The sequence below is a fragment of the Pongo abelii genome, chromosome 19 (genome assembly GCF_028885655.2).
Source record: "Pongo abelii isolate AG06213 chromosome 19, NHGRI_mPonAbe1-v2.0_pri, whole genome shotgun sequence".
Lineage (NCBI taxonomy): Eukaryota > Metazoa > Chordata > Mammalia > Primates > Hominidae > Pongo > Pongo abelii.
The window spans coordinates 57,967,880-57,993,728 of NC_072004.2; the positions used below are offsets into that span (position 1 = coordinate 57,967,880).

General features: G+C 52.1%; 1 protein-coding gene across 5 annotated transcripts in view; it reads left to right on the forward strand.

Moving 5' to 3' along the window:
• The window catches only part of CUEDC1 (CUE domain containing 1), a 95,064-nt gene that overhangs the window by 50,321 nt on the left and 18,894 nt on the right, over positions 1 to 25,849 (forward strand). For all 5 annotated transcript variants that reach the window (XR_002912065.3, XM_009251575.4, XM_002827333.5 and 2 more), the window contains exon 2: positions 20,425 to 21,078. Coding sequence is in view for 4 of the 5 variants with exons in the window: in XM_009251575.4 (XP_009249850.3) it covers positions 20,740 to 21,078 (339 nt within the window). In the remaining variant the exon portion in view is untranslated. The remainder of the gene's footprint in view (positions 1 to 20,424; positions 21,079 to 25,849) is intronic.

Consider the following 25,849-nt stretch of genomic DNA (forward strand, 5'->3'; position numbering starts at 1 on the left):
GCATATGTCAGCATTTCATTCCTTTTTGTGGCTGAGTAATATTCCATTGTTCTAAATATGTAGAGTACATTTTGTTTATCCATTTATCTACTGATGGACACTTGGATTGTTTCCAGCTATGGACTATTGTGAATAACGCCACTATGAACATTGATGTACAATTACCTATTTGAGTCCTGTTTCCAATTCGTTGGGGTATATACCCATGAATGGAATCACTGGAGCATATGGTAATTCTGTGTTTAACTTTGAGGAACCACCAAACTGTGGTTTTTCACTGTGTTTCACTATCTTTTTCGTAGTGGCTGTACCATTTTACATTGCCACCAACAATGAACTTTATTTTGTTTAATATCTTATTTTAAACTGCAGAAACAATGCATATTTCTTGTAAGAACACCAAAGGTTACAGAGGTACATGAAGCAAAGAGCAGGAGCTGCCCCCACGCAACCCTTCCTCTTAGGTAACTGCTGCCTTGGATTTGGTGCATATCCACCCAGATGTCTTCCTGTGTGTACCCAAGTATACACATGGACATCCAGACATTTGAACAAAAATGGTATAGTGTACACATGGCCTGGCCACTTGGTTTTTTTCATGCGATTCTATTTGGCACTGGAAGGTGTCGGCTGCATGTGGATGTGCCCTGTGTTTTTTGTTGCATATGGGGCCCTGTGTTTTTTGTTGCATATGGGGTATTGAGAGACAAGTGGGTGGTTCCCCATTTTAGCTCTGCATTTACGGCTTTGCACTCGTGGGCCTATGTTTCACCAGATCACAGCCTGTTTGGGGAATGTGAGCTGAGCACGCGCTGGGGAGGCCCTCCAGCCCAGAGCCATCTTCCCCGCCAGCCTCAGTCTTTCCCAAGTTGCTTGCCACCCCCAGTGCAGCTGAACTGAGCTGAGCTGAGCTGTGAGCTTCCTTGTGAAGGAGGGCCACCCACCTGGCCTCAGCACGCAGGCAGTGCGCAGGCAGGCATCCCCTACCCTCTGGAATACCAGAGTGACTTAGAGCTGGGTGGAGAGTTGAGCAGCAGGCTGGAGTGTGTGTGTGTGTGTGTGTCAGAGAGAGAGAGAGAAGCTGTAGCCATTAGCCTGCTGGTCTCTAGTGGTACCAGGTGGCAGTGTTCTTCGTGGTGACTTGCAGGGCCCTTGAGGCGTACAGCCCCCTCACTCGCTCAGGAAGGCCCAGTTAGGCCTGGCAAAAGGCCACTTGTAAAGCCAGGGACCAGCCGGTCTTTCTCCAGCACCTTTTTCTGCAGAGCCCCGGGCAGCTGGTGGGAGAGTACAAAAAGGCCTGGAAAATCCATAAACTGTATAATCAGCCCCTGCATCTTGGCCGCTTGACTCTGTTTATTGCTTCCTGTCCCCGAAAGCCCTTTACAAAAAGAGCTGCTTTGGTAGGGGGATGAGTTGGACCCGGTGGGTGGCCTGCCCCTGTGGTCCCAGCACGGATGGAGCAGGCAGCTTCCCTGAACAAGCCACCTCTGCTGCAGCCACCCCTGCAGAGCCGAGGAAGGGTGGGAATGAGGCCCCCCCACTCCCCTACGGTAGGGAGATCCCCCCACGCCCAGCCCCTAGGGCCGTTTACTTTGTAATTGCCAAAGGACAGGAGTCCCATTTCTCCCAATTTCCTTGAAGTCCTCAAGGTTAGGCTCTCGTGTGCAGGAGGGGAGCAGAGTGAAATCTTAGCCTCTTGATGACCCCTGTGAAATGGGACAGGGAACGGGGGCCATTCCCAGGGAACTAAGGACAGGCCTGGGCCCCAGGGCTTATGAGGCTTGCTCAAAGCCTGTTTTTTTGTTGTTTGCATTACATTTTTAGAAACAGATTTTTCCTCGTTGACTGACTTTTTTCCTCTGGTGACCATATTCCCTTCCCTGCCTCCCACCTCCCCAACCTTCATCCCTCTTCTCCAGAATTCAGCCTTTCCCACCACTCCTGGTGGCTGACGTGTGACTTTTTCAGGGAACAGCTGCAGCTCGAAAAGTTGCCCGAGACACAGTGTTTCAGGGTTGCTGGGTGCCCGTGAGGACGATTATGGGTGTTTTTCTCGCCTAGGAGACGCGGTGGGGTGGGGGGGCCAGGACAGCTGCATGGTTGGAGGAGAGATGCCATCTTTTGGCAAGGGGGTACAGGAAGGCAGTCTTCCTAGAGCTGGGGCTGCCCCCTGCCAGCGGGGGCGAGGGGGTATCTTTCATCTCTCCCAGACGCAGGGCTCCCACTGGGGTCTGGCTGCCCAGAGTCCCATCCTTCCCTCTGTGGCCGGCCTTGTGCCTCCTTTGCTTGGTCTCCCTGACTTGGAACACTTTTGACCACAAAACCCTGATTTTATCCCTGTTGGAAACCTTCTCTGATTTTTTTTTTTGAAACAGGGTCTCTCTCTCTGTCACCCAGGCTGGAGTGCAATGGAGCCATCATAGCTCACTGCAGCCTTGAATGCTTGGGCTCAAGTAATCCTCCCATCTCACCCTCCTGAATAGCCGGGACTACACGTGTGCACCACCATGCCTGGCTAATTTTTCCTTTCGTGTAGAGAAAGCATCTCTATGTTGCTCAAGCTGGTCTCAAGCTCCTGGCCTCAAGTGGTCCTCTCACCTCAGCCTCCCAAAGCACTGGGATTATATAGGTTTTCATACACTGTGCTCAACCTCTGATTTAAAAAACAGTGGAGATGAGTTGGCCTGTACTTTGTGGACCTGCTGTATGGGGCCGTGGGTTGGCCTGCACTTTTCTGCAGGTGGCCTGTCTAAGCTGACTTCCACCTGGGACCTGTGTGTGTTTGAGCCTGTGCTTTGGTTGTGCAATTCTGAGCCTGCCCCACCCTCCTAGCTCCTTCCTGAAAGTGAAATGCTACAGTCTTTGCTCAAGAACAAAGGCCTCAAGCTCAGCCCTTCATGTTAATAATTTTCAAGTGTGGCCACTTCCTCTTGCCTGGCCTGACTCACCCTAGCTGCTGCCTGTTGTGGCTGCCATGGAAATTCAACTTGAGGAGAGCCCAGACCAGGACAGGGAGGCCATGCTGTGGGTGGCAGTGGAGCCTGGCAAGGTGCCCTCCTGGCCTGGGACTGCTGTGGCAGAGGAAGCATGTGGTGGGGCCTGGCCTGCCCAGCTCAGAGCTGAGGTGCCCCCTTGGTTTTTTACCTCTCTGCTCCCTGGCTGGCCCACTGCACCTAAGCACTCAACGCAGTGGCTTCACTCCTGCTCCAGGATGGCTGGAGGTGGGACCATTGCCAGGATGGCCTCAAGTGCCCAGCCCTCCTGGAAGACTCAGTTTCCCTCTTTGTCCCATGCAGAGGTGCAGAGATTCATTATTGTAAGTGGGGTGACAGCGTGGTGAGGGGTTGGAGTGTAGGTTCTGGGGCAGAATCCTGACCTGGTTACTCCTGGCTGCGAGACTTGGGGCAAGGTATTTAACTCCTCTGTACTTCAATCCCCTCCTCTGCAAAATAACAGTCCCTACTTCATAAGATTGTTGTGAGGATGGCATGGCACCTGGGCCAGCTCTCTGCTATGGGGTTTGTGCCCAACCTGGAGCCTGGCTGAATGCAAAGGGTTCAGGGACTTTCCCGCAACGTCTTAAGCTCTTGAGTGCTGTGCACATGTAAAGCACAATCATTGTGGACAGTCAGTGTGGTCAGAGTGAGAGGATGATCTATCTTGGGATTCTCAAATGACTAGTATCAGCAGATCCTGGCTACAATTCACAGATGTTTCCCCTGTGGAAGCTGGGTTTTCATCCTTGCCTTTCCTGTTCATCCTTCCTCTTCAGTAATTTTGCACATGCACACAGGTTCACCATACACAAAGGTAGCATGAATCTCAATTCAACCCGTGTCCGGGCTGTGGGTCTGCTAATCCCCACAACTCTGCTGTTAGGGATCCACAGACCTTGAAGGACGAGTCAGTCATATGTTTGCCACCAGCAAGCAGTATTCAAGCACTACCTGAATGCATCATGGTTTCTCTTTTTGAGACGGAGTCTCGCTCTGTTGCCCAGGCTGGAGTGCAGTGGTGTGATCTCAGCTCAAGGCAACCTCCGCCTCCTGGGTTCAAGCACTGAATGCATCATGGTTTTTTTTGTTTTTATTTTATTTTATTTGTTTTATTTTTTTTTATTTTGAGGGGGAGTCTCACTCTTGTCTCCCAGGCTGGAGTGCAATGGCGTGATCTCGGCTCGCTGCAACCTCTGCCTCCCTGCAACCTCTGCCTCCTGGGCTCAAGCAATTCTGCTGCCTCAGCCTCCCGAATAGCTGGGATTACAGGCGGCTGCCACCACGCCTGGCTAATTTTTGTATTTTTAGTAGAGATGCGGTTTCACGATGTTGGCCAGGCTGATCTTGAACTCCTGACCTCAGGTGATTAGCCTGACTCGGCCTCCCAAAGTGCTGGGATTACAGGTGTGAGCCACCATGCCCAGCCAATGCATCATGTTTTAATGATGATTATCAAAGAAGCCAAGGGACTGAGAAATGTCTAGCTGCTTCTGGAAGATTCTAGCAACTGCTGGCTGCTTCTCATGCTGTTTTCTCATATCCCTTAAGTCTGATTAAACTTGCAACCCATTTGTAGACTGGGGCCGTTCCAGCTACATCCTCTATACAGCCCAGTCCCTCATGCCCATTCTGTGTTGGGAGAGGGGGAGCACACCATTCACACCTCCCAGGTAGCTGCTTCCCTGTGACAGACAGAGTAGGTGCAAGTTTGGGCTTGTGAGGTGATTTGGCAGTGCCTTTGTTTGATGACTGTTGACTAAGCCCAGGTGTGCAGACTCAGTGTTTACAGAGTCCTGGTTGGCTCACGGCTGGGGCTGGAATGAAGAAAATAAATATTCAGGGGAGGGGTAGGTGGCATGGATGATCCAAAAGCCATCTGTTTAGGGTCTAGAGCCAGAGGTAAGGTATTTTTACAGGTTTCCTTAAATCAACCAGACAGGAATTTTTTGTCATGAGTGTCTACAGTGTGTGCTGGCTGCTACAGGGACCAAGCAGTCCGTGAAACTCAGTTTGTATACCTGTGGACCAGCTGGGACCTAGAGTGGACACAGAGGATGTTGGAGGTGAAAAGAGTCTTGGAGATTATTTAGTCCTACCCTCCCATTTTCCAGATGGAAACCTGGAGGCCCAGGAGGTAAAATGATGTGTCTGAGGTTACTTGGCTAGTTAGTGATGGGACCAAAACCAGCATCCAGGTCTCTGAACTGCATCACCTTGCAAGAGAGTGGTCCTCACACTTTACTGTGTATCAGAATGACCCAGGGAGCTTGTTAGAAAGCACATCCCCAGAGCATGTTCTCAGAGATTCTGATTTAATAGTGGGTTAGAGAATATGGGTTCTTAGCAAACACCTCAGGGGAGTCTGAGGAAGGTGGTCGCCACCACCCTCTGAGATACACTGCTATAGTGCAAAGAACATTTGACTTCTTAGACTGATGGAAAAGCTCATTGCATTTCCTGAAGCCTCATCAGTAGCAGTGAGCGGAACAGGCAGAGATGCAAACAGCTTGAGAGATGAGAGCATGAGGGATTAAACCCAGGCTTTAAAATGCATTGCAAGTAACTGGCATGTCAGGAGACTTGACACGTACATGCAATTTCAATGTGGCGCAGTCCTGGAAAACCTCTAGGTCACACACGACTCAGTGTATCTATCTATAAAATGGTCATGATGATGGTGGAAGGTAATAACCTACAGTACTACATTGTCACGAGGATTAAATGATGTGATGCATGAGAAGCACTTTGCCTAGCACTTGGTAAATGGCAGCTTCTCTAATTATGCGTAATTGCTGGGGGTGGATGAGGGCAGGTTTCTGTTTAATGCCTTTACATAAACGGACTTCTGCTGAGGGTTTCATTTGAAGAAAGTGGTTCTGGTTCTGTAGCTAAAGAAAGTTTACAGACCCCTCCATCCCTGGGGGACTAGGATGCAGCAGGCTGTTTCTGCAGAGGACTCATCCTGGTTTGTACCTAGAACAGTGTTGCCTTTCTCTGGTCCTGACCCATCCCCCAGCCCCCACCTATATCCCTGGAAGATTTCAATGATCAGACCAAACAGGGGCTGTTTCTCTCCATTTTCTAGAAGTAGAGATTGAGGCCCTCGGGAGGCAAAGGAAGCTGGTTATGGGACCCCTAAAAGCTCTTGTCCCCTTCCCCTGATTGTTAGATTTGGGGCTGAGGCTACCAGCCCCAGCTGGCCTGAGGTCCTTCCCTGCACTGCCTTCTAGGAGCTGGGCCTGCAGGGAACCAGGAAGCTGGTGTCTTGGCCAGGGTGTGCCACTTCCTGGTTCTGGCCAGTTTTGCTGCAAGTCAGGTCAGCCTGACCTTACCGATGCTGTAAAACCCATTCTGGGTGCAGATGGGGGAAGAGAGGGATCCTAGGGCCTCATCTGGCCCTGCTATCAGCCTAATGAAGGGGGTGGCTTGGAGGGTGGGCTGTGGGAGGGCTGAGGGTGCTGTCAGTGTGCACTAGTGAGTGTGTATAGAAGAGTGTAATTTTAAAAACATAGCTTCAGAGTTGGGCCAAGAGGGGAGTAGTACATTGAGTGCCTGGGCTGTGTGGGACGGTTCAAACAAAAATCCTAAAGTGTTGTCTGTGTCCTATGGCTGCGAGGGCCTGGGAGGAGCATGTGGCACTGTGCAAGTGAATGGGGTTGAGTGAGCTGGTGTGTGTGGCAGTGAGTGGGAGCCTGTTAGCACATGCAGGCATGTGAGCTGCGTGCTGGCATGTGCTGCTGTATGTGCCTATACAAGGAGAGAGCACTGGCCAGGAGTCTTACGATCTGGGTTCGAATCCCAGTGGTGCAGCCACTCGGCTCTGTGACCTTTGGCAACATGCACCATCTGGAAGTGAAAACATGAGGTTTCTCCTGCCTCCCTAACCGTGGCAGCTCCAGAGTATACGTGTGGGCACGTGGGTATGTGGATGGGCAGGAGAGGGGACCTAGGCAGCTGGGCTCTGGGTGCCCCTGACTGTGCAAGGGGATCTCTGCTGCTACACAGGCGGAGCAGGGGCTGAGGCCGGGTGGAGGGAGCAGTCTGTGGTTGGGGGGGTGCAGCTGGCCCAGCAGTAAGTGGCTCTAAACTATCCCATCTGCTGTCTGGGCTGGGCTCTTCTCACTCTGGGTGGAATTTCTGATGGTGTCCCAGCTGCCTGAGGCGGGCGGCCTCCCAGCCGCAGCTGCTGCCTGCTCTTTTGAAGCTCAGCCCTGGGCCAGCCACCCCTCCCTCCCAGCCTCTGTTCCTCTGCCCTGGGCCTACATTCCTCAGCTGCCAGAGAAGGCATTTCTGAGAGGGCCACTCTGCCTGTGCTCCTGCTGCCCAGGGCCCATGGAGCCACTCCCTTGGGAGACAGGCCCCTTCAAGCCACCTCCTTCCCCTGGGTAGGAGTGGGCACCCTGCATTATTCCAATCACTTCTCCTACCCTTGGAAGCTTAGCTGGAGGGCAGGGTATGGGCAGGAATGGGCACAGGGCTGCTGGCCCAGCTCCCTGCTCCTCCCTTAGGGTCCCTGAGCTCTCTCAGACTGAGGTCCTGGAGGTCCCTGAGTGGGGAGGCCTTTGCACTCCACATTCACTCCCTTCAGGGCTGGATTCAAGGTCATATTCCCAGGCCAGATGCCTGGGCCAGACTCTAGAATCAGCCCCTTGGAACTATGTGGCCTTGGGGTGTGAATGGCCCGTGCGCATAGAGTCTTACTAACAGCTGCCCCTGACTGACAGCTTCCCTTGTGGGGTGCTGTGCATGCCCACCACAGTGAATCCCCTGTAGGAGCCCCATCTGAGAAGGTATAGGTATTCCCATATTACAGATTGCTCAGAGCAATCCTGCTTGCCCCATAAGCTGCAGGATCAGGAGGTAAGCAGAGGACTGCCCAACTCCTGACCACTCAGGCTAAAGCCCCACTCCTGACCACTCTGCTCCATGGCTTCCTATAGCACCAGTAAACAACTTGTGGTCTCCGCTCCACTGGCAGCTTCCTGGCCAGACCCCCAGCCCTGCTGTGCCCCAACAGGCCCTCCACACCGTGGTTCTACCTCTGAAACAGCTATGCTATGAGCCAGCACTTTGCCCACTCGGCCCTCATTCCTCCCCTGCATCCCCAGCAGGAGGCAGGTGAGTCCCTGACTAAGGTTGGAGGGTGCACCATGGGGGTGCAGTGACTGAAGAAAGCCTGCCTAAATGATCAGAGCGCGAAGGATTGGGTTGGGATTCTTAGGATTGAAAAGGTTTTAAAGCCCTGGAGGCTCTGGGGTTTGCTTTCTTAAGATTTTTTCTACCATAATTCAGTTTTTATTTTTTTAGACCTCGTCTCGCACTGTCGCCCAGGCTGGAGTGCAGTGGTGCAGTCTCAGCTCATTGCAACCTCTGCCTCCTGGTTTCAAGCGATTCTCCTGCTCCAGCCTCCCAAGTAGCTGGGATTACAGGCAGCTGCCACCATGCCCAGCTAAGTTTTGTATTTTTAGTAGAGACGGGGTTTCACCGTGTTGGCCAGGCTGGTCTCGAACTCCTGACCTTGTGATTCGCCTGCCTCAGCCTCCCAAAGTGCTGGGATTACAGGCGTGAGCTACCGCGCCCGGCCATAATTCAGGTTTTTAAAAATTTTATTTTAATTAGAGAGAAAAGACATTCTAGAAAAACTTTCTTTTTTTTTTTTTTCATTGAGACCAGGCTAGAGTGCAGTGGCGTGGTCTTGGCTCACTGCAAGCTCCGCCTCCTGGGTTCACGCCATTCTCCTGCCTCAGCCTCCTGATTAGCTGGGACTACAGGTGCCTGCCACCACACCCGGCTAATTTTTTGTATTTTTAGTAGAGATGGGGTTTCACCGTGTTAGCCAGAAAGGTCTCGATCTCCTGACCTCGTGATCCACCTGCCTCGGCCTCTGAAAGTGCTGGGATTACAGGCATGAGCCACGGCGCCCGGCTAGAAAAACTTTTAATTAGAGACACTATAGGTTGGAAGTTAAGAAGATCATGGACTCCGGGGCCAGACTGTTTGGATTCCAAATCTGGCTCTGCCACTGACTATGTGACCCTGTGTAAGTTATTTAATCTCTCTGAGCCTTAGTTTTCTTTTCTGTGAAATGGATATATTCATTGCTGTACTGTGGGGATTTGATGAGATAATGCATGCCAAGTATATAGAAAATGCATGTACCTACCAAGTGCTCATAGATGTTTGCTATAATTATTATTAAATAGTAACTTATGTCTGCTGTAGATAATATAATATGCAAAAGACATGGCCAGGCGTGGTGGCTCATGCCTATAATCCCAGCACTTTGGGAGGCCTAGACAGGCAGATTATCAGAGGTCAGGAGTTCGAGACCAGCCTGGCCAACATGGTGAAACCCCATCTTTACTGAAAATACAAAAAATTAGTTTGGCATGGTGGCACGCACCTGTAGTGTCAGCTACTCTGGAGGCTGAGGCAGGAGAATCACTTGAACCCAGGAGGCAGAGGTTGCGTAAGGTGAGACCACGCTACTGCACTCCAGCCTGGATGACAGAGAGAGACTCCATCTCAAAAAAAAAAAAGCAAAAGATATAAAAATCACTGGCAATGCTATTACTTTAATGTTCTTAGTAATCTAATAATAATGGATTATTTGCATATTTTATTTTTAAATTAATAAATGAGTATCAATCAAAATTTTGGAGGTATACAAGAATCTATAGTGGAAAAATATCCTTGATCTATCTCTTATGACCCAGTTCTCCCCAGGGGAAACATATATTATCAGTTTCTTGTGAATCCTTTCGGATTTCATACACACACACACACGCACACACACACCATAATGCACTATAGTAGAGTGACTATACTCTGTTTTGTACCTTGCATTGTTCCCTTAGGTCTTGGGCTAAAAAGACATATTGAAATCCCTCATTTTTGTTTGTTATTGAATAGCATTATATATAGAGAGGAGGATGCTGACAATGTATCATATTTTCATCAGCCTGCTACAGGTAGACTTGTAGAGTGTTTCCGGTCTTCTGCTGTTACACTATTACAAGGAATATCCTTATGCCCATACTCAACACAGTTGCAAACATATCATCTGTAGGTAAATTTCATAGAAGTGGAATTCCTGAATCATTAGGTAGGTGCAAAGTGTGCCTTAGTGTGGAGGGTAGGGGCAGGGGTTGGGAGTTCTGTTTGCAGGACCCTCCTCTGCCCATCCCGAGCACTCCTTTCTAATCATGGGTTCCTTGACTGGATTACCTGGGCATGTTCGGATGCTAAATTGTGGGGCATGGATTGCTGCCTGTCCCGGGGGCCCAGAGGTGTCTCCTGCTGCTGTCCAGACCTCAGAACTCAGCCTGTTGGGGGTCCTTCAGCCTGACTGCCTATAGGAGAAGCCCAGGGAGGAGCAGCTGACCCCTTTTCCCAAGAAGCTGGGCCTGGTCCAGTATGAGCTCATGCCTGGAGCCAGCCCAGCTTCCTTGGCCCTGCACCTGAGTTACCAGTGGCCTCCTTCCTCCAGCGTGGGCCCTTTGACTTGGTAGCATGAACGCACATTTTCCTGCCAGCCCAGTGGGGTCCCCTAGAGCTGTGGCACCTGGGAGGGGAGGGGCAGGGGGACAGTAGCCCCCTTCATCCGCTGAGGTTTGATCTCCTTCCAGGCACCTGAGTCGAATATCTTGGCTGAGCTGGTGGCTTTTGTTTATGGAGTGGGGGACTGTTGTGGAAATAGTCCCTAGCCAGCCCAGGTTGTGGTGGAAAACAGTTGGTTGCTCAGGCAACTTGACAACTTCAGTAGGGTGGGAAAAAGTTTTTGTGAGGAAACTGCCACTGTTTTGTCTTCTCCCTTGCTTCCTGGACATAAGCACCATCCCTTATACCTCCAGTGGCACCCAGGCACCCCCAGCCTCTCCAGGAGCAACCCTGCCCTTTAGAATTCAATTTAACTCACAGTTATTGAGTTCTTGCTGTGTGCCCAGCTCTGTGCTTGGCTCTAGGGAATATGGAATGGTGATCAAGCCCAATGGATACAGTGTTAAATCTGGAATCGGACCTTCTGGGTTCAAATTTCAGCTTGGCCACTTAGCTGTGTGACCTTGAACAAGTTACTCAACCCTCCTATGGCTCATTTTTCTACTATGAAGTGGAAATGGCAGTAGTAATATGCACCTCGTAGAGCTGTAGAGAGGATGAAGAGAGTTAACATGCAATAAGGCACTTCGAGTAGTGGCTAGCATATAAGGAAGCAGGCAATAAGTGTTATCTATTCTCATTATGACTATTATGACCATTATCTTGCTAAGATGAACCAAACAAATGACGTGTTTCTCTGCTGAGAAGCCTCATCTTGGATCTTTTTCACTGGAAGGCAGAGTTGTCTTCTTGATGGTGTCTTTTGTGGCAGTCACACCTGATATTTGGGCCTCAGGAGCAGAGCTGAATGATGATGTCCTTAGCACTGAGGCTCTGGGACCAATTTGTCCATAAGGGACCTCATTCAGCTCCTCTGAAACCACTTGCCCTCATCCCTGCCCCACATCTCCCATTGGCTACAGACTTGGCCACAAGCGTTGAGGCAGGAGAGAGAAAAATTAGAAAAGAAAAGATCTTTTTTGAATCGTATTTTTTTCTTCTGATTTTTTTTGAGACAGAGTCTCACTCTGTTGCCCAGGCTGGAGTACAGTGGTGTGATCTTGGCTCACTGCATCCTCTGCCTCCTGGTTCAAGTGATTCTCGTGCCTCAGCCTCCCAAGTAGCTGGGATTACAGGCATATGCCACCACGCTGGGCTAATTTTTGTATTTTCAGTAGAGACAGGGTTTTACCATGTTGGCCAGGCTGGTCTCAAACTCCTGACCTCAGATGATCTGCCCGCCTCGGCCTCCCAAAGTGCTGGGATTATAGGCATGAGCCACCAAGCCTGGCCTTTCTTCTGATTTTTAAAGATTAAAAACAATTTTTAAAGGAATGCCCCACCCTTACAGATCTAAGTGATAGGGGTGGGGGTGGCCAAGGCGTCATGCCATGCCCAGCCTGCACAGCTCATGGAGTAGCCTTTGGAAGGCAGGGGCTGCCCCCAGCCTCACCCCTGCCGGCAGCTCTGCTGGGTGCGCATGGAAACCAGGTGTCCTGCTTCTCTGAGTGGCAGTGGGGCTTCTTCCTGGCAAAGAGGTTTAGGAGTCCTTTTATCAAATCCTCATGGTTTTGTTTTGTTTTGTTTTTGAGACAGAGTCTTGCTCTGTCACCCAGGCTGGAGTGCAGTGGCACGATCTTGGCTCACTGCAACCTCCACCTCCTGGGTTCAAGCAATTCTCTGCCTCAGCCTCCTGAGTAGCTGGAATTACAGGCGCCTCCCACCATGCCTGGCTAATTTTTGTATTTTTAGTAGAGACGGTGTTTCACCATTTTGGCCAGGCTGGTCTTGAACTCCTGATCTCGTGATCCACCTGCCTTGGCCTCCCAAAGTTCTGGGATTACAGGCGTGAGCCACCGCGCCCTGCCAAATTCTCATGTTTTACAGATGTAGAAGAGATGAGTGGTCCAGAGAAGTACCCAAGGTAACACAGCAGCGCATGACAGCATTGTCTGTCCCCTGCTCCTCCTCCTCCTCCCCTAAGGTCCAGTGGCCTCTTTTCTCCAATGGCTGTGCCCGAGGGTCCTCTTTGCCCTTCCTGGCTGCCTGGGGGTGGGCACAGGTGTGGCTGCCCAGCAGCTCTGGGGGCCTCGGGAATGAGGCTGGCTTTGTTGCAGCCCCAGCAGCTGTGGCCATTTGGGTCGAGTTTCCATTAAGCCTTTTCTGAGCCTTGGGCAGGAGCAGGAGGCTCAGCGTTTAAAGGTCACCCGGCTTTTGAAGCTGCAGCGACATTAATAGCTTGGGAAGAAAACAAGCCTGTGCAGGGGCAGGAGGACAAGGCGTCTCTGTCAGGGCTGCCTGAAACACACACACACACACACACACACACACACCCCCACCCTGAGAGCCTCTGTCTCTTGCTCTCCTCTCCCCTTCCTTTCGCCCCCTTTTGGGGCCTCTTCAGCTCTGAAGCCAAGAAGCTCAGGCAGATTTCCCTGCACCCCACCCGCTCTGAGGTGACAATTGGCCGAGGATGCAGCTGCCCCAGCCCAGCAGCCTCTGCCATTACCCACTTGAGGTTTCCGCAGGACTCAACCATGGTTACACAAGCCTCCCAGGGTCATATGACCTCATTCTGGCCCCACTGGCTTTTGCAGCCTGGATTCCTAATGAGACAGAGTGAGCCTGGCCTGCGTCTCCCCATACGGGAAATGAGAGTGCTGGCAAGTGGCTTGTCTTGCATGCCAGTTCTAATCACTTGGTCGTGGCTTGCACAGAGGCCGTGTTGCAGAGGGTTCTGAGGTTGTGTGTGTTCTGTAGGACAGTAATACCTGGATGGATTAGTGATGTCTGCCAAGGATGAGGGCTAGAAGGTGGTGGCACATGTGCCAAAGATTTCCCACCTAGGACTAAACGATTTGACAACTCTGCAGGTCTTGGATACTAAGACCCCTGAGGCAACTGGGTGGCTCTTCTCCTTTTTAATCAGTCCAAGGGTGGGGGTGGGGCACATTCTTGGGTTCTGAGAGAAAAGCCACTCTGGCCCTTTCCCTGGGAGCTGCCCGGGCCTGAGCTCTGGGACACCACCTAGTGGCCTGGCTTGGCAGTGCCACTGGGCTGGGCCCAGATCTTAGGCAAGAAGCAAATCCCTCTGCAGGTAGGCATCACGGCAGTCACAGATGGCGGTAGGGTCTGCTCCTTGGTGATTTTCAGAGGAGGGAGCCTGGGGTGCGCAGAGACAGAGCTGGTCTGAGGAGTCCTACCGTCCTTCCAGAAGAGTGACCTCTGGGTGGGACACAGGAAGATGCTGGCAATTGGGACCTGTGGCTTCCTGTTCTAACTCCCACCTTTCAGGGTTGGGCCCTGGTCCTCCTAGGGGGCAGAATGGAAGGTCAAGTCAGATCTAGGAGGGGGTCAGCCTCCTGCCCCCTGGTGCTGGCACTGGCTTGGAAAGAGGCAGCCTGCCATCAGCCTTGTGTCCACATCACTGGGCTGCCTTGGCCTCAGACCCCTTGTCTGTGAAGTGAGATAATAACACATTCCCTTATATATCTTCTTGGTTTGTTGTGAGGAGTAAATGAGTGTGTAGGGGAGAGAGGGCTTTGGAAACTGAAAAGGCCCCCTCCCACCATTGCTGTGAGCCAGAGGAGGAAGGAAAGGGAGGGAAATCCACAGTTACTGCATTCCTCCATCTTTCCTTCCCTTCTTTACTTATTCGCCTAATAAATGTCTATTGACCATGCCAGGCACTGATTCGGGCACTGGGGATACCACAGTGAGTATAGCAAAGCCCCTGCCTTCACGGAGCTTACGTTCTAGTGGAGAAGATATCAGTGACAAATGTATAATATTCAAGGTGGTCTGTTTCATGAAGAAGACAGGGAAGCCTAAAGGGTTAGGAACACTGGGATGTTGGGGGGTGGACTTGCCACTCTGGTCCCCCTCAAGGTGATGGTTGAGTAGGGACCAAAAGGAAGGGAGCCATGCAGATATGTGGGAGCAGAACATAGCAGTTGGTGGAAAAAGTAAGTTCAGAGGCCCCTGGGTGGGAGTGTGCTTGGCTCGTTGGTGGACTAGCAAGGATCGAGGTGGCCGCAGAGAGTGAGGCTCTGTCTGTATGTGTGCGTGCACATTTGACGGCATGGTGTCATGGGCAGGACCATGTGGGTTGGCCACAGTAAAGCTCTGGGTATTCTGGGGACGTGGGAGCCATTGGGAGGCGTGGAGCAGAGGAAGGGCATGACCCCTGTGATGAGGGGTCTCTAGGCCGACACGTGGGAGGCAGGGAGCTAGGGAGGGTGTGGTAGCTGTGGAGGTGGTAAGGAGTGGCCAGATTCAGAAATCATTTGGAAGACGGGGAAGACAGGCTTCGCCATAGATTGGACATAGAGTATAAGAGAATGAGAGCACTCCAAGATGACTGCAAAGGTTTTGGCTGGAGCCAGGGAGAGTTGCCATTAACAGAGATGGAGGAGGCAGGGGAGGAGCAGGTTGGAGTTGGAGGGAATCACAGGTCGGATGGATCCATGTTGTTGGAGCTGCTGTTGGATGTCCAAGTGGAGGCAGCAAGAAGGCTGTATGATGTGGAGTTGAGGGAAGTGCCCATGGGAGAGGTCGGAGCACATGAGAGCCAGTGTTCAGTATGCAGATGGTATTCCAAATCATGGGGCTGGATGAGATTGCTCAAGGAGTGAGTCTAGCCTGGGAAAAAGTCCCAGGCCTGTGCCCCAAGCCACAGCAGCCTGTGTCACTGGTGCTTATTATGTGCCAGGTACCTGTGTACGTTCTATTAATACTCCTTCCCTATGTATACAAATGAGGGAGCTGAGATTCAAAGAAATGAAACAATTTCCCCAAGTCACACAGCCTTACTAAGGTCAGAAAGTGCACCCAGGACTCTGGCTCCCCAGCTCTCACAGCCCCCAGGCAGACCCTCGCTGGCCCTGATGTACCAGGCGGCAGGCTGGCTGGGACGACCTTGGGCAAGGCCAGATGAACTGCACTGGGGCAGCTTGCCCACCTCCGTGGTGGGCAAGTGACTCAGGCCTTGGCTGCGTGCTCATGCTAGGAGAGGAGGTTGGCTGTTTGCCGCCCCTGCCAGGCCTGGATTCCTTCACAGGGGAGGTGGAGGGCCACTCTGATCCTGGCTCCCTGGGACCTGGAGGAGGACAGGTGTGGGGTTTCTGCTTCCCAGTCCCCAGGTCATCCACAACCATGAGTTCAGGGGAGCCTTTGAGTCAGCCTCCGAGAGGTCTGATGAGCCCAGTGGGTTGTTTTCTTCCTTTTTCAGAAGCCAGTCAGGGGTTATGTCCCTCTGTTTCCCTGCCAGTGCTCAGCAGCTGGGGTTCTGAGAGGTGGTATGGTTTCTCCAAGGTCACAGAGTCAGCTCTGGAGCAGAGCCAAGAGACCTTGCTACCATGCTGTCTGGGTCATGTTTCCTCTGCTGAAATGTCCTCTGGGCTGTGCCCAGTCTCCTGAGCCTGGGGCACACATGGCTGAATTTCTTATGCTCCTTGGCTCATAGCCCTGTGAGCCTTACTTGGCATTTTTTGCCTCTTAGGAAGTGGGTTCCTAATTCTGGCCTCTCCACATACTGGCTGTGTGCCTTTGGGCAATTTACCTAACCTCTCTGAACTGGTTCCCACAGCTATGAAATGGAGACAGCAACACCTGTCTCATGGAGTTTTAATAAAGATTAAATGTGAAAGCACCTCGCACAGGCTTGTAAACCTGTCGCCTACTTGCTTTAATCCTTTCGCGTATTTTAAACTGCTTTTCATTTGAGCAGTGCTAGTTGCAAAAGGCAGCCTGGCATGGACAACTCTGACCCTGCTCCCAGGCACACCACAGCCATGGCCTCAGACTCTGCCCTGAGCTTAGCCAGGGGGAGAGAGGGACAGTGCTCTGAGAATTGGGGATCTCTATAGTCCACCTGGTTCTAACTATAGGCAGCCTGGGAGTCTCTGAGACCTTATAGAGTCCTGTGGAAATGGTACTTCTGTTAACCAAAATGCTTCCCATTACTGCTTCCTTGTGTTTCCCATTACTGTTTCTGAGCCACTCTCCTCATCCACAGAACCACCCTTTGATAGAAAAATCTAGACTTTGCCTTTACTCGCTGTGTGTCCTCGGGCAACTCCCTCCTAGACTTGGGTCTCAGGCTCTTCACCTGTAATGTGAGGCAGGGTGTGGGGCTGGGCTGGAGTTGTCAGTCCTTTACATTTTGTGGTCCCCACAAGGATGCATTCAAAGCTTTGCACTTGGGCCAAATGGAAGCGGCTGCTTGAGCTGCTGTGTCTCCAGTTGCCCAGGCCAGCCCAGCCTCCCCTGGGGCCATGAGGATCAATATTTCCTTACAGAGGGCTGAAAGAATTCCAGGGATTGACATCCAGGTGCTGGGGAAGACCCCCGTAGAATCTCCCTACCCCATCCCCCTGCGGGGGCAGCTTGACCAGTTTACCCACCGCTCCTGGCTCTTTACCAGCCTCCTGGGGCAGTGATAACTCGAATGCAGCATAGCCACGTTCTAGGCAGTGTGCTGAGGATTACCTTATTTCATTCCCATTGAAACATCCTAAGGGGTACCTCCAGATGAGGGCATAGGGCCGCAGAGAGGATGGGAGACTTGTCTGAGGCCCCACAGTTGGGGAGTGCGGAGGCCCTGACTGAACCAGTGCGTGCTTCCTATAAGTGGCAAGAGTGCAAGAAGGCTTCTGGAGCTTCTCAACACTCGGGCCCAGAACCCGAGGGAGCTGTCCAGAGGGCTGCTAATGGGGAAAATGTCGGTCTTGCCATCTTCCTTCTTCCTCCCCTGGGGGTGGCCCAGGTCATCTTTCTCCGAGGGATTGCCTTTGGCAGAGTGAGACCCGGGTCCCTCCGTCTCTCTTAGTAAATTACCGGAGGGGCAGAGAGCTGATGGCTTTATTCCAGAAGGCCTTAACACAAGTCACTGACCTCTGTGTGTGATGACACTAGGGCAGCAAACAGTAGCCCAAGGCATCAGCTTCTGGGGCCTCCTGGCCCTGAGATCTGTGTTAGAGGCTTGAGGGCAGGTCCCCAGAGCCCAGGACAAAGGCAGCTGTCAGGGTGGAGCCCTGCCTCGGAGGGCATTTTGGCCGAGGCGAAGCTGCATACTCTTCTGATGTGTGTGGGTTGGTGGGAGATGTGGGTGTAGGGGTGTTGGGGTCTCTAAAGCCAGCTATGGGAAGCCACGTCATACTTGGCTACCTTCCTATGTTCCTTCTCACAGCAAAACTCTTGGACTGATCATTTGAAGTTACCCCTCTGTGTCTCCTTGTGAAATGGCTTGGGCGTCTCTGGGCTCTGACTTGCTCATCTGGGAGAAGATGGGGTAGAGGGAGTTGGATTATAAATCATGCTTCGCTCAGTCAACAGAATGCTACTCAGGCACTAAAAATGATGGCGTAGCCCTACGTATTCTGACATGGGAAGATGGCCACAATATCTTATTATGTGGAAAAAACTAGTTGCATAGAATTTATGGTTTGATTACGTTTTAGTAAAGTAAATTCATTTATGGTGGTATATGCAAAGAAAAAATAATGCCAGGCGCAGTGGCTCACGCCTGTAATCCCAGCGCTTTGGGAGGCCGAGGCAGGTGGATCACTTGAGGCCAAGAGGTTGAGAACAGCTTGGCCAACATGGTAAAACCCCGTTTCCATTAAAAATACAAAAATTAGCCCCAGGCGTGGTGGCGCGTGCCTGTAGTCCCAGCTACTCAGGAGGCTGAGATGGAAGAATTGCTTGAACCTGGAAGGTGGAGGTTGCGGTGAGCCAAGATCACGCCACTGTACTCCAGCCTGGGCTAGAGCCAGACTCTCTCAAAAAAAAAAAAAAAAAGAAGGAAAAAATCGAGATGTAGACACACTAGAGTGTGAACAGATTTTCTCAGGGGTTGATGTGCTCACAAAAACATCTTGGCCAGGTGTTGAAACTCATGCCTGTAATCCCAGCACTTTGGGAGACCAAGGTGGGCAGCTCACCTGACGTCAGGAGTTTGAGAACAGCCTGACCAACATGGCAAAACCCCATCTGTATTAAAAATACAAAAAAAAAAAAAAAAAGCCAGGTGTGGTGGCATGTACCTGTAGTCCCAGCTACTCGAGAGGCTGAGGTAGGAGAATTGCTTGAACCTGAGAGGCAGAGGTTGCAGTGAACCAAGATCACAGCACTGCACTCCAGCCTGGGCGACAAAGCAAGACTAAAAAAAAAAAAAAAAAAAAAAAAAGAACATTTCTATATCAGCTGTTAAGATTGTGACTCCAAGTCCTAGAAAAGTAAAAACAAGTTTGCACCTGTTTCATCAAACTCAAGGATATTATTTGATGGAATTGTCCCTTAAAATAAAGCTGCCACTGTCAGAAGTTGGTGTTTTAGGCGCATTCCATTCCCATTCCCAGTGGTCTGTGCTAACAGAAATGCAACCTTGGCAGTGATTTACACGCCTGGGTTTGAGTGGGCCGGGCAGTCTTCTGTGGCAGATTAAGGTCCCTCATTGTGCTTGATTTTCAGTTCCAGCTATACATGTTGTCAGGACACTGTGCTGACCCTGGGGGCTGAGGGACACGCATTGGCTGGGGCAGGGGAACTGGGCTTGATGGCGATAAGAACAGAATTTATGGCCAGGCATGGTGGCTAATGCCTGTAATCCCAGCACTTTGGGAGGCCGAGGCGGGCGGATCACGAGATCAGGAGATCGAGACCATCCTGGCTAACATGGTGAAACCCTGTCTCTGCTAAAAATACAGAAAAAAAAAAATTAGCCAGGCGTGGTGGCGGGTGCCTGTAGTCCCAGCTACTCGGGAGGCTGAGGCAGGAGAATGGCGTGAACCTGGAGGCGGAGTTTGCAGTGAGCCAAGATCGCGCCACTGCACTCCAGCCTAGGTGACAGAGCGAGACTCCGTCTCAAAAAAAAAAAAAAAGAACAGAATTTATGATGTATATGGTTTTTCAAGACAACTTTGAGGAAAAACTTGTAGAATTTTTTAAAATATGTAAGGACACTGAGTGTTCCATAAGAACAAACGTGTCTGTGATATAAATAAAACATGTCAGCCTGACATGGGGGTAAGGAAAATGAAGTTCAGGAGTTGACAATGGCCTTGCATCTCTCTGCATCTCTCTTTTGGGCTGGTGCTTCTCAGGGGAGTGGACTGAGTTTTAGGGCCTGACATGAGTTTTCCAAGCGTGGGAACTGGGCCTCCCCTATTAGCCCGAGGGTCTGCAAGGATGGAACCCTGTTTCCTCTCTCAGGCTGGAAGCTCCCGGTGACACTGGAGGGTCCTGTTTCACAACACTGCTGTCCCCCGGGTTCGATGGAGCTCTGCACAAGATGCCTGTCCTGGTGGTGGGACCACGATGTTGGGGCAGTGATGTGGGAAGATGAGGAGAAAAGGGACTAGAGATCAGAGAGGCAGGACATCTTTAAAGAGCCCCTCTTGCCTCACTGAGGTCTTCAGGGGTCTTTGGCAGTGTAATGGTAGAGACCAGTGGCTTGGGGGGCCATATGTCCCAGATTCATATCCTGGCTCCTCCACTAACTCAGCGTCTATACCTCACTTTTCCCATCTGCAACATGGGGATACTAGTACATACCTTACAGTATTGTCATGAGTTGGCCCACATAGAGCACTTAGGATGGTACCTGGGTCGGAGGAAGCCCTTGCTAACTGGTAGCTGTCCTGTGCTAGCAAAGAACTGTGGGGGTTTCATTATTGAAGCTGGGGAGAAAGCAGGAGGAAGAAGCAAGCCTCCCTTGCCCGTGGTAGGGGTCGCGCCTCCCTGCCCTCATTTCTTAATAGCCCTTGGCCGCCACCCTGAGCTCATGTTTTGTTAGCCTCGGCCCTGACTCCATCTCTTTCGGTTTCAGGTGGGACCATCCGTGAAGCCGGTGCCAGGATGCACTGGGGGTGTGGATGACCGGCCGCCCAGCCCCAGCACGGCCCGGTCCCGCATGCCACCGCCCTGCGAGGACCGCTCTCCAAGGGCCGCCTGGGGCCCCGCGCCCGTACTCTCCTAACCCGGAGCCCTAGGCAGCCCATTGCTGCCTGGCCACCCCGGGAGGAGGAGGCGCAGGAGTGAGCTGCCCGAGACCGCAGGGCAAGCGAGCGGCTGACGGCGGAAAGACCCTGGGGAAGGGGCTTTGCGGCCGGCTAGAAACATTTTCCCCAAGCGGCTCCGCAAAATGACCAGCCTGTTCCGCCGGAGCAGCAGCGGCAGCGGCGGGGGTGGCACCGCCGGGGCGCGCGGGGGCGGGGGAGGCACGGCCGCCCCCCAGGAGCTCAACAACAGCCGGCCTGCCCGCCAGGTGCGCCGCCTGGAGTTCAACCAGGCCATGGACGACTTCAAGACCATGTTCCCCAACATGGATTACGACATCATCGAATGCGTGCTGCGCGCCAACAGCGGCGCTGTGGACGCCACCATCGACCAGCTGCTGCAGATGAATCTGGAGTGCGGTGGTGGCGGCGGCGGCGGCGTCTATGAGGACAGCTCCGACTCGGAGGACAGCATCCCCCCGGAGGTAGGGGCGCGGTCTGGGTAATTCCAACCACCATTGGAACCTCTAAGAGGACCTGGGTTACTCCGCTGTCTGGGTTCTAATTAGAAAGCAGCCTTACTTCCCCTAGGGAAAAGTACCATCCGTCAGTCACCTTATTTTATGGGCAGAAATCATGCAGTCATTCAACAAACACTGAGCACCCACTCAGTGGTGTGCGAGATGTGGCAACAGACCCTGAGTCAGGAGGCATCAGAATCAAGGTGCTTGTTAAAAATGCAGGTGCCTGGGCGCCACCCCAACATACTGAACTCCACTTCCAGGCGTAGAGTCCGCCAGTGGCCAAGTCAGACCAAATTTCTGCTCTCCTGGAGCTCACAGTCCAATGTGGACTAGAAGCGCGAGTCGGGTACTGACGGCCAGAGTGGTAAGTGCTCGATGGAGACGTGGAAGCAGCAGAAAGGAGTGGCTTCCCAGAGGAAGCGATGGCTAAGCCGAAACCCTAAGCTGAGACCCAAAGAAAGAGTGAAGCCGGGGGAAGGGTGTGCAGGCAAAGGGAACAGCTTGTGCAGAGGCTGGGAGGTGAAATAGTGCCTGACTGGCTAGGGAACTGGCAGCAGGACCATCTGTCAGGGTCCTAGAGTGAGAGGAAGTCAATGAGGTTGACAAAGCCCTGACGCTGAGAAAAAGAGTGTGGCTGGGGCCGGGTGAGGTGGCTCGTGCCTGTAATCCCAGCACTTTGGGAGGCCGAGGCGGGCGGATCACGAGGTCAGGGGTTCGAGACCGGCCTGGCCAATATGGTGAAACCCCATCTCTACTAAAAATACAAAAATTAGTCGGGCGTGGTGGTGCGCACCTGTAGTCCCAGCTACTCGGGAGGCTGAGGCAGGAGAATCGCCTGAACCCGGGAGGCGGAGGTTGCAGTGAGCCAAGATCATGCCACTGCACTCCAGCCTGGGTGACAGAACAAGGCTCTGTCTCAAAAAAAAAAAAAAAGAAAAAGAATGCGGCTGTGTCCTGGGAGCATAGCCACGGAAAAGGAGTGAGGAATCAGACTTGCCAGTTAAATCCCTCTGACTGTGGCCTGATGGAAACAGTAGTGAGCCATAGCCAAGCAGTCTCTTCAGGGAAGTGGCTGGAGAGAGGGGACCTACGTACTGCATCAGTACCCACCTGCTGGAGGTTGTGAGTGCTTCCCAGTCCCACCCGAGTTCAGTGGACATCTGGCCCCCCAGTATCAGCAGAGCCTGAGGTGCTTGGTGCAGAAGGGTGAGGCACACAGAGCCTGTTAATCAGAGGGGTGTTGTCCACAGGGCCATCTGGGACATGCAGCCATGGACAAGACCAGGACCCAGCAGGATTTAACTCCACTCTTAATTGAGTTCCGACCAGTGCCAGGCATCATCTTAAGTGCTTTAGGTGTATCATCATCTCTTCTTTTTTTTTTTTTTTTTTTTTTTTTAGTTTTTTTGTTTTTTTGAGACAGAGTCTTGCTCTGTTGCCCAGACTGGAGTACAATGGCGCGATCTTGGCTTACTGCAACCTCCACCTCCCAGGTTCAAGCGATTCTCCTGCCTCAGCCTCTCGAGTAGCTGGGACTACATGCATGTGCCACCATGACCGGCTAATTTTGTAGTTTTAGTAGAGACGGAGTTTCACCATGTTGGCCAGGCTGGTCTCGAACTCCTGACCTCAGGTGATCTGCCTCCCTCGGCCTCCCAAAGTATTGGGATTACAGGCATGAGCCACTACACCTGGCCTGATGTGTCATCTCTTCTAATCCTCACAAACTTTGTGCTGTGGCATTATTATTACCCTTGTTCATCAGCCATCCTGCAGGGCGAAGTCTCCTTGCTTTTCCTCCTTAGTGGGTGCTGCTGAGACTCCCCCTGGAGGTGGAGAAGCTCTGTTGGCAAAGACATCTGGCTCATCCCTGTGTCATCTGCAGCACCCAGGACAATCCACGCACATAGCAAGCATTCGGGGAGTGTTTGTTGAATGAATACATGTTGCTGCTGTCTTTGTACAGTTTTCTATTGACTCTCTCCTTGGGAGACCACTCCTTTGATCTACTTGGAGTAGGTGGTGGAAGGAATATTGGAAAATATGGATCCTCTTTGTAGAAAGAAGGAGAAAGAGAGAGAGTATGCGTATGTATGTGTGTGTCTGCAGATACAGGTGACCATTGAACAATGCAGGGGTTGGGGCAGTGAATCCTCCCCGTGCAGTCAAAAATCCACTTTTTAATATAACTTTTGATTTCCCCAGAAATTGACTGCTAATAGCCTAGTGTTGACCTCAAGCCTTAACTGTTAACATAAACAGTCGATTAACATATATTTTGTGTGTTGTATGTATCATATACTGTATTCCTACAATAAAGTAAGCTAGAGAAAAGAAAATGTTAAGAAAATCATAAGCAAGACAATATATATTTTCTGTTCATTAAGTGGAAGTAGATCATCGTAAAGGGCTTCATCCTCATCTTCTCACATTGAGTCAGCTGAGGAGGAGGGACAGGAGGGGTTGGTCTTGCTGTCTCGGGGTGGTGGAGGTGGAAGAAAATCTGCCTATAAGTGGACCCATGCAGTTCAAACTCTTGTTATTCGAGAGTCAACTGTATATGCTTTAAGTGTGAACTGGAAAGAAAGCTCTCTGCAAGCTCTGACCCTTTCTGCAGTCTGATTTGCCCTGACAGTCTGGCAGGTAGGGTAGTATTTTCTCCTTTGTCCATGGCCCCCACAGTCCTATAGACCTCTGCAAGGCTTCACCACCCCCTAGGTAGGTCCTTGCTGTGTGTGCACTTCTGTTTTTCTAAGAATCTTGCTTTCCAAATTGAGCCCCCTCCCGGTACCACTCCCCTCCCTTGGCAGTCTCCCCAACCCCCCATCTTTGGAACTCTGCCTGGGCCCATAGGCAGGCAGCTCCTGAGCCAGCGGAAAGTGCTTCGGAAAATTTATGAGCCACAGCTGGAATGACAATAACTGCTGACTGGAAAAAAAACCCCTTTCTGGGGGCTGATGGGTGGTGGGCTGGCCCGAGGGGTATCCTTGCCATGGAGAAATATCTCCTGTCAGATAAATGGCCTAGACCCTGCCCCCTGGAGCACCTGGCAGGCAACCATCACCCACAATGAGTTAAGCCAGGAGGCTGCAGAGCCCAAAAACTTCACCACCTTTAGAGCCAGAAGAACAACCTCTTTGTGGCTGATGGCAGTGGGAGGGAGAGGCCAGGGAGGCCAGCAGCGCTGCTGGGGTTACTCTCCTTGGGACTCGGGCCCTGCATTCTGGAGCTTGCCTGGCCAGCCGCCTGCCTTCTCTGTGTTTCCCAAGTCCTCTCCAGGAGGCTCTGATGAATGTCTGTCTGGTCTTGCTGCTCTGGGAGGCTGCACAGAGGAGCAGGAGGGGGCCTCCTGGTGTGGCTGGGGAGGCCTGATTGCCCTGAGTCTGGGGGGCTGACTGCCGCTGGCCACCGTCAGAGGAAACCCCAAGCAGCTTCCTTTAGGGGACAGTTTCTACTGAGCTCTCCTCCCCTCCTCACCCACCTCACTCTGACCCACATCAGTGGGAACAGCCCAGGCCAGCCACTGAGACCCACCACTGCTGGCCTCAAGGCCGCAGCCCAGAGCCCTATCCCTCAGAGAAGAGGGGTCTGGGAAACAGGGTGCCTGGGCTGGGGGACAGCAGCAGCAAGTTCTCAGAATGCACCAGGTACCTGCTGGGTCACTGTCCTGTGCCAGGCACCAGAGATTCGCCCGGGAACAGGAGCAGCGCTTGCAGTGTTCTCTCTCTTTTTTCCTTTCTTGTGGAAATTTGGGGTAAGCAGAGCAGTGGCCTGCCAAGCGCTACATTCTTCCTTTCCTGCAAAAGCATCTGTTTAAATACTTTCAGCCTCAAAGGAAAGAACGTTAGTGCATTCCAGGGCGGGAGGCCTCCTTGGGTTGAGCTAGCTATGTATACGCAGAGCACTGCAGAGTGCATGTGTGCATGTGTGTGCGTGTGTGTATGTGCGTATGTGTGCTCACATGCACAGGCTCACTTCCCTACCCACCAGGTGCCCCTGGGAGGCTGTGTGTGCTGGGCATGGCTGGTCTCAGAGCAGAGATGTACCAGTGCAGCCTGGCCCAGCCCAGGCTTATACATGCAGCATTATTATGGTGACTTCTGCAAACTCACTTGAGGTCTGGGGGCTCTGGGGCACCTGAGATTCACAGCCTCTGAGCTCCTCTCATGTTCTTTGATCTTGGAGGAGGTGGGAACAGAGTTGTGGGGAGTGAGTGGGAGGCAAAGGTGTAGGCCAGGTTGGGCTGTGTGGTGAGGGATCACCCAGTCAGGGGCCGCCTCCTATGGTGGATCACTTGAGGTCAGGAGTTCAAGACCAGCCTGGCCAACATGGTGAAACCCCATCTCTACTAAAAATACAAAGATTAGCCAGGGTGGTGGCACACGCCTGTAATTCCATCTACTTGGGAGGCTGAGGCAGGAGAACATATACTTTGATGTCTGCAGAGTGTGCCAGAACTGGAGGGTCAGAGGTAGCCATGTGTTTAGCTGCCCCAAACTCCTCTCTGGGCTTCTGGGGAAGAATCTAGGTGGGTCAGTGGAGCAGGACCCCAGACTTTGCCCACTGCTTGGCCTCTCCCTGGCCCTCTTCTTGGCTCCTGGATAAAGACAAGAGCTTGGGAAGGAGAGCAGGCATCCCGGGCACTCCTCTTGCTACTCTCTGCCCTGAGAGTCCAACCTGAGTGTGCAGCCAGTGTGCCTGAAGGAGGGACCCTTGTGGTCCGAGTTGAAGA